This window comes from Poecilia reticulata, linkage group LG15 (genome assembly GCF_000633615.1).
Source record: "Poecilia reticulata strain Guanapo linkage group LG15, Guppy_female_1.0+MT, whole genome shotgun sequence".
Lineage (NCBI taxonomy): Eukaryota > Metazoa > Chordata > Actinopteri > Cyprinodontiformes > Poeciliidae > Poecilia > Poecilia reticulata.
This window is the reverse complement of record NC_024345.1, coordinates 1,848,128-1,860,587: the sequence shown is the minus strand read 5'-3', so window position 1 is coordinate 1,860,587 and position 12,460 is coordinate 1,848,128. Positions and strand designations below refer to the sequence as shown.

General features: G+C 36.8%; 1 protein-coding gene across 2 annotated transcripts in view; it reads left to right on the top strand.

The window, feature by feature from the left end:
• Positions 1 to 12,460, top strand: part of abch1 (ATP-binding cassette, sub-family H, member 1) — a 32,844-nt gene that overhangs the window by 5,653 nt on the left and 14,731 nt on the right. For both annotated transcript variants that reach the window (XM_008428880.2, XM_008428881.2), the window contains exons 3-10: positions 1,260 to 1,419; positions 3,632 to 3,786; positions 4,870 to 4,977; positions 7,318 to 7,411; positions 9,609 to 9,683; positions 9,905 to 10,082; positions 11,582 to 11,678; positions 11,789 to 11,963. In XM_008428880.2, coding sequence (XP_008427102.1) covers positions 1,260 to 1,419; positions 3,632 to 3,786; positions 4,870 to 4,977; positions 7,318 to 7,411; positions 9,609 to 9,683; positions 9,905 to 10,082; positions 11,582 to 11,678; positions 11,789 to 11,963 — 1,042 coding nt within the window. The remainder of the gene's footprint in view (positions 1 to 1,259; positions 1,420 to 3,631; positions 3,787 to 4,869; positions 4,978 to 7,317; positions 7,412 to 9,608; positions 9,684 to 9,904; positions 10,083 to 11,581; positions 11,679 to 11,788; positions 11,964 to 12,460) is intronic.

Here is a 12,460-nt window from a genome sequence, read left to right as displayed (position 1 = left end):
TTTCAACCCTCAAACCTGACAACTTTTGTTTTCCGCTTTAACTATTGTGTAAAAAACCCAGAAACCTTGTTTTTAACTTATGACAATATTTTCACCCATATGGTTATTAAAACATCATGAAGAATTCTAGGAGCTTGGATTTTTTTATTACAGTAGCATAAAATGTAATTAAAGCTAATATTAGGGAAATAAATAGGGAATAGCCTTTGAAAACAGGCCCAGGAAGTCTAAACTGCTAGCGTGTCTTGTCATAAACATGCTTTTAAGTTTTAGAAACATTAATGGATCTTAAAACTAAAACAGTTGTTAATAAAAAATGTAAGAGTCTGATTGGAATATGTTTCACTGTCAAAATAGATAAATTAAGTCTATTTGCTCTTTAAAACTTTTATTCTAAGCTAAATTATTTACGGCCCTGAATAATTTACATAAACTTTATTTCAAGTTATCTTTTTCAGAGTATCATATTCTTTTCAATAAAAATAAATCTACAACATGTCTAAAATTTTTACTTATAAATATTTAAGGATCGTCTACTCATAATAACATTTTAAAAGGGTTTACTTGCCAATTTCTCCATCTAGCTTAGCTAAGCTACCCTTGTATCTACTCTTAAAATCAAGCAAAATAAGAAAATATTGTGATATAACTATGATAAACTAGTAAACAATAGCAAAATAGCATGTTTACTAAAAATTCAAGTGACTTATGGCACAACAGTTATGCATTTTTTTTGCTAAATGCTACAAAACAATGAATCAGTTTGCCTCTTCGCCAAGTTTTCCGGGTTCATCGCTGCACATTATTCATATACCTAAACAAAACATTTTGTAACCATGCACTCTGACCAAGACCTATTGAATTATTTTTCATTGTTAAGTATTTTTCATATTTATGTAGATGGATAAAATAATAATTTTCAGTGTTTTAGCAAACACCAAAAATATACAGAAGCTGAGAGTCTGCACTGAAAACTCTGTCACCTAGCAACATTGGGGTTAGCAACATTTCTACCACACCTGACAAGGTCCCTCAGGTTCCTGGTTACATCTCAACCAAAGCCTTTAGTTTATCTAACATGATCACCTTCAACACAACTTGCATCCAAATCTGATAAACCAAGCAAAATGTGTGCTACGGAAAGTGTTACAGAATGTGCTAGTAGTAGATTTTTTTTTTAACCGGATACCTTGTTTGTACTTAAAAATCTTCTTTAGTTTCACGCTAATGTGTGAATTGTTCATGATTTTGTTTTGCAGTTATGGCCTTTTGGGTCCCAGCGGATGTGGAAAAACGACACTTTTAAAATGTATTGTGGGAACACTGAAAATATCAAGAGGACACATCACTGTGTTGGGGAAGCCGCCTGCATTTCCTGGACATGAGGTCCCAGGGAAGATGGTTGGATACATGCCACAGGTAAACTGCAAAATGTAAACACTTGGCTCCCTTGCAATCATTTACTCAAAAGTCTTGAATGTTTTGAAAAACAAACACATTAACTAAAAAAAAAAAGAAATTGGAAAATAAAACTCTGTCACATTTTGCGGTTAATCTTAGGACGAGATTTTGATTTTTAGCTTGTTAGAAATCCACAGATTCCCCAGATAACAGTTTCATAAGTGTAGGAGGGTGGAAGATTTTAGGTGTGTTTTTTACAAAAAAACTCTAGACCCAACTTTTATATCAGTGAGCTGCTCTTTATGACCAAAAATTCCTGCCTCGCTCTGGGGCTTCAGTAATTTAACCTGTGTTGCTAGGTGATGCAAACCAGCAGCGTGAACTCGTTACTGTCAAACTAGAGTTCAGATCCGGGGAGTTGCATGCATGCTATCTGTCCTCATATTACCTTAAAGCTTCCTGTTCATCCACGCAGTGTGACACATATAGAGAGAAAGAACTGACATGTGAAATATGTTACTTTTCTTTGATGCCAAGATATTTTTTTTCTTACAACTCAACAAGAGATGTCACCAATAAATTGCAAACCACATGAATGTCATGTCATAGGGAAATATTTTGTGTTTGTATACTCTAATATGTTTTTTAAGGAAATGCAGTCTTAATCTTTGCTTTATTTTTGTATATTTAAATGACATTTAAAGCATGGTTATTGCATTTTTTTTTCATCTTTGAATGATCAAATTTGCTTCAGTGAAGGTCTTAATGTGTTACTCCTAACTTTTTAGATGTCAGGTTCTAGTTAAGGATTAATAGTGGTTAATAACTGACTTGCAGTACATCACTCTTTTTCCACCTTCATGATTTGCTCTCAAACTCAAGGCCCGGGGGTCAAATCTGACCTGCCGAAGCTCTTTATGTGGCCCTCTAGACTCCAAATTACATCAGTAAGTTCCTCCGGTTTTTCACAAATCCTAAAAATTTACACAAAATTAACAGATCTCCACATTTTTTGGTCAAAAACATTGAGTTTAACTGACTGCTGCCTTTTATGTCAAGAAATAGACAAATGCTAAAAAGTCATATTTAACATCATACATTAGCACAAATATAATGAAAACTCCTTACACATATTTCTAACTTAGCATCACAAAATATGTGATTTTGATTACAAAAAGCCACAAAAACAATCAAAAATTCCTGGAGGGACAGCTATTTATTAATATTTTAACAGTTGGTTTTATCAACATATTCTGGTACAACCAGCCCTTTAACCGGACCATATCAGATTTTTGATATGGTCCAAAATGAAACTGAGTTTGAAATCCTTGCTGTAGATGAAGAAAACAGCTAGCCTGACTGGCTGCAATCAAAGTGAACTTCTACCATATTGAAATATTACGCAAAACGCTGACGGTAATGTTCACAAACACTATTTTATAACATTTTTAATAACGACACTGTTAGCATTGGGTAATTATTTACTCAGAAGCTGATTAAGTAAACAGGAAATGGAGGTTGGGGGCCGTGCGCCATCAGTCGTATTCCTGTGGGAAACATACTCGGAACAGAACGTGAATTTTGTCACCAATTCATTGTGGTAAAAGTTTAAAGGTCGATCCAAAAGGGTTTGTCTAAACTAATCAGCATTCATATAGAAAAAAGAAATGCAAAAAGAGTTATTAACTGCAGGTAGGATATTACTTGTTTGTTACTTGAAATCTTTAGTTTTACAGGTAGGACAAACATAGTCACACACAGTTACTGCTAAAGGCATTTCAGAGTGACTAGTTAACCTAACAAGCATATTTTGGACTGTGGAAGGGAGTCGCAGCACCAAGAGAGAACCACACATTCACAAGGAGAATACTTCATACAGGAAGCATTCAGAATGCTTCCTGTATGCTGGGATTTGAACCCTAATCCTGTTTTTACACATCAACTACCCCACCAAACAGGCCTTTACCAGAACATCACTTCAAAAGCTCTTATCTTATGAAGCACACATTTTTTTTAGTCGTGTCTTTAACACGTTGAATAAACATAAGTGATTGTACGCTATCATGAAAATTCATGTTTTTGTGTGTTCAGAAAAGAATCATGCAACAACATGTGGAAAGACTGATATCCCCAGACATCCCCTGAAGGGGAACCCATAGGGGTTTTATTGCTTCTAGTCTAGAAAAACACACAAAACAAGTTACAACACGGGTCTGTTTGTGTTGCACAGGACCTGGCGCTGTACAACGAGTTCACCATTAGCGACACCTTGACTTTCTTTGGACGAATCCATGGCCTGACATCGAAGGAAACCCAAGTGCGCATGAACTTCCTTATTGATTTCCTGAATCTACCTCAGAAAAACAGCCTAGTCCGAAATCTCAGGTAAAAATCATTTACCACTTTACAGGCACTTTACATCTAGCAATGACTTTAAAGATCCCGCACTCGGATGTGCACCTGGTTGAGGCTAAAAGCATTTTATCATACGATACAGCCAGTTAATGATGTGCTGTGGACTTTGAACCTCGAATGATCTGTATTAGTGAACCCACATAGGCGGACAAACATCATCTCGTCTCTTGAGAGGCTGTAAAGCAACAAAGCAGTCAGTTTGTCTGATAAGCGCTCAGAGGAAAGTTAAATTATGCTGCCATTGGGCGTTTTATGACTATTATATTCACAGCAGTGTTGACAGAACTGAACTCCCTTGTTAGACTTGCTATTACTAAAACTCAGTGAAACTATATTTCATTAAGTTTAACTTTTTTCACGTTGTTGTGTTCTGTATTATCTCTATCACGGTTCTAATGCTGATAAAGTTTTCTTATTTCTCTTTAATTCGCTTTGGTGTCCTCTGGTATTATATTTTGAGAAGATGAAGGGATGAAGCTTCATTGGGAAACCTAAAGAAAAAGTTCAAATCATGTATTTTATGACTAGTTAGTCTTCATCTTGTTCTTTTTATTATTAAATTATTTCAGCACGTGTTTGCTGGTCTCACTGCTACTCACCCTTATTCAGTAAAGAAGTCATATCATGTGGGTGTGAATGCTGTGGCCTAATATGGGAAAGTCCATATTACAAGTCTCACTGAAGATATGTCTGGTATGCACAAACATGCTCCATATGTAGCCTTTACAATGGCGTTTTGTGCTTTTAATTATTTTATAATCTCATATTTGTTTAAAATGCAGTGTTAGATGTATTTGCTCAGTTGTGATTTGCTAAATATTACATGTAAAAAGGTTGTTTTTTGATGATGTCACCCCTTTGGTTAGTTATCGTTTACCTCAGTCCCACCAGGCAGGTTTATCTTGACCGTTTTGTTCTGGCAGCTTCCAGCTCCCACCGTTTTATCTTACTCTGTATCGAGCAGCATGCATAAGATCAACCAGTTACAAAACACTGGAGAAGGCTCTTCCTGTTTGAATTTATTTTCTCACGTTTTGTCCCGGTGTGTCACAGCGGGGGTCAGAGGCGGAGAGTGTCTCTCGGAGCTGCCTTGCTGCAGAATCCTGAGCTGCTCATCTTGGATGAACCGACGGTTGGAGTGGACCCCGTGCTTAGAGCCAAGTATGTAGCCGCCTGTCTGTCCTCTGTGAGTCACCCAGCAGGTCTGCAGACTGCTCTTCACAGTCATGTGGAACTTTCCAGATGCCCTTACACAAACACAACCCACTAACGGGAGACATCTTATTTGGATACAACTGAGGCCCAACTGGGTATGAATCCCTAAGGACTGATGGAACCAAATATTTGCATACATTGTATAAATATAAATATATAAAAAAGAAACACATCACATTATTTTCCTCACATTTAAATCAGACTGAAGTTTTCCTGTTTCAGCTCAGCTACCATTAGCAAAATTATTTCTATTTACTAAATGCTAGAGAGATTAGAGATGTTTTGGGAGATTTTCCTGTCACTTTCTTTAAAGTCAGAAGTTCACATGAAGCTTGTAATGCCATTAGATGATGATCTCAGAACTTTGTCATGGCTTTTACATCCCAAATCCAAAATGGGCTGGTGGCAGCATCATGTGTGCATGTTTTGCGAAAGGAGGAACTAGTGCACTTCATACAAAATACAACACATTAAAGCATCACAACACATCAATCAGGAAGTTACAACATGAGTCCAGATTGGTCTTTCAAATGTACCATGACCCTAAGCAAAATTATATATATAGCACAAGGTTTCCCCCAGAAAGCTTGCTAAGCCCGGTGTTTGGGTCCTAAGGCAGTCATTCATCCAGCAGCCTGTCGTGTTTTTGAGTTAAAAAATGTTTAAAGTTGACAGGAAATTTGGAAATATCACTTGATAATTATGTCGTTGGAAGATTAATACCTAAACATCAACTATAAAGTCCTAAAAAATGCAAACATAAACATAAAAAAAAAACCTTAAATAAATAAGTAATGCTTAGCCTGGTGGGGGCACAAGTAAAGCCTGGTGGCCCGCCAGGCTTATATAACACTGGGGGGAAACCCTGCAGTAGGTTAAGGACAGCAGAGTGGCCATCAGAAATCTTTAATCTCATTCCAAGAATATGCCAAAACTTCAGCAAAACTAAAAGTTTTGTGTAACTCAATGTCTTGGTCTATGTACGGTATGTAAATATCTGATTTGGACTGGATTTGTGTTTTAGGTTTATTTAGTTTTTGTTTTTACATAGAAATAATATTAATAGTTTCTTTTTTTGATATGTTTCTAAACAAATGTTTTATCTATATCTTTTTTTTTTCCTTTCTGGTGATAAGTTTAAATTTAGCACAGAAGGTCCGATAAATCTTTTTCGACACAATGATGAATATCATCTCAGCTCTAAAAGCTTGAGAGCAGATGAGCAAGAAAGTATTTACATCAAACTCTAATATCAACTTTGTCAGCTGGCAAATGTTTCTTTGGAACCACGTGGTCTCATAAATCAATAAACAAAACCTCATGCTAAATCCTTTTATATCACGATATCAACTTGTTGCTGATTGCTTTAGTCATAAAATTAAGTTTATTGCAGTAGCTTTTGTTTTTCTCCAAAGTGCTTTATGTTATCTGCAGAACATAGGTGAGGGCCAGTGAGATATTATCCCAGTATGATAATGTTAAGCTTCAATGCCACATCATTTTCACAGTTGTCTTACCTTACTTAATTACAGTATTTAATTGTAAAGCGTTTAATTGGCCAAAGGTTGTAAACAAAATGTGTTTTTAGTTCAAACCAGAATATTGTGTACATCACCAAAGGTAAAATTTCGACTAAACAAAACGACTGTTGATCAACTAAAAGGAGTTAATCATTTTTCAGAAACCTTTTATTATAACAATATATAAAATATTTTGAAAATGAGCCATTTCTGTGAATTTATTCTTAACTTTTTACAGACACAAAATACACTACGATTTCCTCTTAAAATGCTGTCTATAAGTTTTATGTCATTATAAGCAGCGATGAATACACTATAATTAATTATTAAGTATTTTCAGCACTGATAACTTATTGTAATTTTAGGATTAGTTAATTCATCTGAAGCCACTTTTTATGACTGTCCACAGATTGAAGTTCAGTTTATCTTTCCAAAAGATAATCAGAACAGATTATATTACCTTCACACCAATAGCGTCGGTAAATCCCTAACATTCTGCTGACCTGCTGATAGTAATGGTGCACTGACAGCTACGACCTAGCAGAAGGGTGAAAAATTTCACCACTTAAGGTCAGCACCAGCGGTTTGGATTATTCCTGAGAAAGGTGGACATTTCTTTTGTAATCCAGCCCTGAGGGGTGGTTCTGCGGCGTTGTTGCGTAATCACACGGTCTGGCCGGATCAGACGGGAAAACTCCATTCGTGCACAAGTCAGGCGTTATGTAACACATTGTTATTTATTTATTTTTTTCATCTTTGATTTTAGGATCTGGCAACATCTGGTAGAGATTGTGAAGACGGGGAAAGTCTCTGTCATCATTACTACGCACTATATAGAGGAGGCCAGGCAAGCCAACATGGTAAGCAGATATAAACATGTGCACACACTGCAACAAAATGAATGGACAAACGCAGGCGAGCCAGGCATGAAAGAGAACTATCAGAACATCTATAGATCAAAACTCTTTCACAGAATAATGAGTCTGGAGATGAATTGTAGTTTTTATTAGTTTTGACAGCAGGATCATGAGTTCAAATTCAGTGAGGGTACGGTGGAATGAGGATGCACAAAGGCTCGCTTATGTGTTTATTTACGTCTTCTGCTCTGGTTGGCAGATTTCATGCGGTGGAGATCGCTGCCGTAATTAATAACGGCTTTAAGCAAGTTTAAACGTGCTGTAAAACTGCAGTGGCTTGTTATTTTTAAACGTTCATCAACCCTTATATTTGGTGTCACCCATTGTAAAGACTTGAAGTTCATACCAGGTAGATGTGCCTCAGCTGGAGAATACCAGCAACAAAAATTGGGTGAAAAGAGGAACAAAATAAGGAATTAAAGTACATAGTATGTACTCAACATAGTTCATAGTTTGCAGTTTGTAACAGATTTTTGTTCAAATTGGCTTTAAAAAAAATTCTTAGTTTTGTAAAACTTGAAGTTGAAAAGAGGACATAAGAATGATCACATTTGTATGAAAATGATGTTAGGAAATCAAAAAGCCCTTTACCTTCATATTAACATCGAGTCACTTTCTCAGAAAACTAACTCCAGGTTCACCTGAAATCCAATAATTCTTTGAGTTCATGTATTGTTTTACAAGTAATCTTCTTTATAAAATCCAAGAAGTTAAATTGCAAGTGAATGTTTGCAATGCAGATTAGCTTTTCTCTAATCCAACCAAAGCTGTGTGGTGTAGATTAGTTTATGGAGAAAGCAGGTTTAGTTAAGCCAATTGGAGACAACGATTTCTTCTAAAGTACAGTTTTCATTCTCTAAAAGCATGAGGCATTTCCTCATGCTGAAAATCTTTTCCCTGTAAACCAATCAGTCAAACCGAATTGTGGTTTTATAATTGTTTATTACAATCCTTTTCTTTGCTGCTAACAGCACAGAAATAAAATGCTGGTTTATTGGTGACAAAGCTAAGTGCTGTTTTTTTCTAGATTATCTCACAGGCTCCTATGTAACCTCTATTCTTCGCCTTGTTTTAAAAAAGTTAGATTTAAGCTTTGAAATTCAGTCAGAAGAGGTTTTTAGTTACCATTGGAGCTAACAGTACAGCTGAATTAGCTAGCTAGCTAACTCATGAAAACTCAAGGCAGAACAACTTTGTTTATCTTCCAGTTCACCATGATGACAAGGCAAAAACTGATGTGCCTGTTTTAATTAACAAAAGTTTGCTAATTATGTGTTTCATAAATATTCATCACACTTGTATGAAGACGAATCGTTGTTCTAGTTCACATGTGTCAAGCTAAAGGTTCGTGGGCCAAATCCGGCCCACCGTAGGATTTGACTGCTTCTCTTGGTCTTGTTGCAGAATTTCTCAGCACATGACTGTCTTGTTGTCGTGTAAGAAGCTTTTTTAATACAGAATGTAAATATGCTTTTCTTGTTGTTGAACCCATAAACATAGAGAGAAAAAATATCCAATAAAACCAGTATGACCACTTGTGTGAGTACTTTCAGTATTAAATGACAGCTTGATGAAAGACAGCCACATGTGCAGAGTCAGCATGACACAAATGTAGTCGCTAATTGGCTCTTTTAATTCCTTGCCAGAGGAATGCTTTGGTCGTGTAATAAACATCACAAAGATACTCTGCTCTGCTTTTAGGGAATGAGACGAAATGAGCTCTCCTGGCTACTGAAACGTTGCCATGTCACTTTGATGCGACCTAGAAAACAGGAGTTTTATCAATGCTTTTCATACTATAGCATCTCCTGTAACAGGTTAGCAATGTCAGATATTGCACATTGCTTTAGTTTATGGCATGTGTGCACCAGAAATGTAGGTTTTGACATATTTTTGTGCATTACATAGATGACTTTTTTTATTTCCTTCTTTCTGTTTGTGCTCTCAATCATTTTCATTTTCAGGAACTTGTGAGATAGTCTAGATGTCAGCTTCCTTATGTACGACCTAGTTGTGCATTTAGTATGTCCAATAACTTGTGGTCTTTTAATAGGTCTATTGCTAGACAAACACTGGAAACTGTCTGTTTGGAGTCAAATCAAAGTATTCTCCTATGAATGTTTTTTTTTTTTTTCTTAAGGTTGGTCTGATGAGAAACGGTCATTTACTGGCAGAAGGTCCTCCAGATGCAGTCATGAAGCAGCACAGTGCAACAGTGAGTACTCTCTAGGTCTCAGGTGTGTGGCTCCTGTAGGGGTCAGGGAGTCGTTCTCGCTTTCTAATGGCTGAAACGTGACTAAGAAGGGGGGAAAAATAAATGTAGAGAAGGTAACCTCTCTCTGCTCTTTGGGCTGTTCTCATACAAACTACGCAAAAGCGGCAATTAAAACCCATGCGCCGCAGCTTGTTCTGACCTCTGTTACGGGCTGTTTGCAGACCCTGGAGCATGCCTTCTTGCAGTTGTGCGAGTCGTCGGACCAGAACTCCACGCAGGAATCCAGCTCAGAGAGCGAAACCCTAGAGAAGAGCCAAATGTTCGCGAATGGCCGGGACGAGAGTCAGCCAATCCTCGCGGTTGGGCCTCCACCTGTGGAAGACGTTCCTAAATGTACAGGTATCGATGTATGCACAATGTATTCTAGTTATAATGTTTTTTTTTGTTGTTTTTTTTATGGAACTCCACAGACTAAAGTAATTAAAATAAGGGTAAAAATTCCTAGGTTTCTTTCACCTGGCTGGTGAAAACGTTTTGCAGGCAAATGTCTCACAATATTGTTCCAAAATATGTTTAATTGTGACCAGGGATCGGTTTTATAAATCTTTTACAAAATCCCAGTCGAGACCTGGTTGAATAAAAATTAAATAGAAATCAAATAAATATCTGTGCTTGCAATTTGTATTTGAGACTTTAAAAGCTTTCTTCTTTTTAGTGCCCAATCAGTTTGCTCCGTCTCTTTAATTAAAGTGTGATAAATCTTAGGAGTGGAACCTTATCTGAACTCGCTCGCATTTATGTCTCCATATTTGTCTGAGCGGAGCCGCTTTATGACTTCAGGCCTTGTGATTCCATGTTGAGATACGGCCTTTAATAGCAGCTCCAAGTTCAATCCATCAGGGAGATCTTATAAGTGTACATTAGTGTATTCTAGAGACAACAGATACGGTATGAAGTGGGATCATGTTTGTTTAGGAAATGTGCTCGGTGCCATGTCGCTGGTGTCAATTTGTCGTCGACCTTCTTTGGAAAAATTGTGTTGCCTTTTGACATTTAATTTCTTTTTTTTTTTTTTACACAGGAGCACGTTTATGTTTTTCAAGCTATTCAGATCAGAACATTTATATGCTACAAACATGGCAACTAAAAATAGAGGTTGACATTATTGACATTTTGTAATGTAAAAGTTTCAACTAACTAGACTTTATCACTTTTTAGGTGACAGGCCAACTCAGAGCAGAAGGGAAATGATGCAGGGTGTCCAAAGTGCGGCTTCTAACTGCACGGGTAGTTGATTTAGATTAAGACTTTGAATTTTTAATTAGGGCAAAGTGATCACAAATTAAACATTTCTTACAATAGAAAATACTGGCCATAATACAAAGAGTTTTATTTTTGCATTTAGATTTTAGGCTCATTCTGATGGATTTTTTTATGCTTATTTTGTGGAGATTTTTGTAGATTACATTTATTTTGGAGATTACATTTAAATGGAAAGAATTTACAAAGAAAATAGAGAGACCTAAATGATGTTGTTATTGCACAGAATGTTTTTCTATTTAATCAAGACCTAAACATTTTGAAAACTGGATTCCTTTTTTTTTTTTTTACGTTTACCTGCAAAACCTGTTTGAAGTTTTGAATCTGCAGTAATTGGTCACCTTCCCAACGAAAAAATCTGACTGTTTGTCTCATTAAAATACTCTGGTTTATTGTTCAGAAGGAAACATTTGTTTTTTGACCAGCGAGTTCTTTTGACATTTCTTGTGACACAAAGTTTGGACACCCATAACCTGAACTGTACGGCGGTGCTTACATTATGTTATATGGTCACATCTACGTTAACTTGAGGTTCTTCCAAAGCATCATGGATTATTTTTCTGTGATTTGATGCTCAGCGGACTGGAAGGTGCGGGCCAGACACATCCTGCCGAAGGGGAGAAACATCAGAGCGCTGTTCATCAAAACAATGGTGCGGATGAAGAGAATGCCAGGGTATTTCCTTTTCTTTTCCTTTTTTATTTAAAATTTCTAATCAGTAACAGCAGGAGAGAAACAAACTTAAGCTTGTTTAGTGACTGGTTGGGTTTCCTGTGGGCTTGCAGCTCGTTGTGTTTCCAGTTCCTGCTGCCGGTCATCCAGATCTCGCTCATCTGTCTGTGCGTTGGCGGAGATCCGAAGGGGATCAAGGTTGCTGTGGTGAACAACGACAGCTACCCCCCGTCCAGCTCGTTCAGCCAGTCGCTGCTCACCTTCCTGGACAACTCCAGCGTGATTCAGGTACGGCTTCGTTTCTGAGGAGTACGATTCGAACAAGCAGATGTTCGGTTTCGCTTTAGTTTTCACTTAGAATATCCAGGGTGTCCACGCATCCTTAAAATGACTTAAATTCCTTTTTCTTTTTTTTTTTATCCTTTCATGCACAGTGGACTAAAAGCCGTTTTCTTGTGCTTCTTGTGGATTTTTATGTTATAAATGCACACTGACCACTGAAGTGGACACTAATGCATCATAAAATACACTATCAACTACTGGCCATCAGCTGCAAATGCAAGAAATAATTTTTGTTAAATCCAATATGGCCGACAGACAAAAAAGCATGCTGACCGACCCGGTTCTTCCTTCTACTTTAGACAACTCTTGCAGGTAAAAAAAATATTGTGATCAAATAACCCCTAAAGAACAATACTACTGATGTATTTTTCAAATAACAACTCTGTATTTGGAGAAAATTACAATTCATCACTTAAAAAAAATAAAGTAAAAAAGAAATTTTC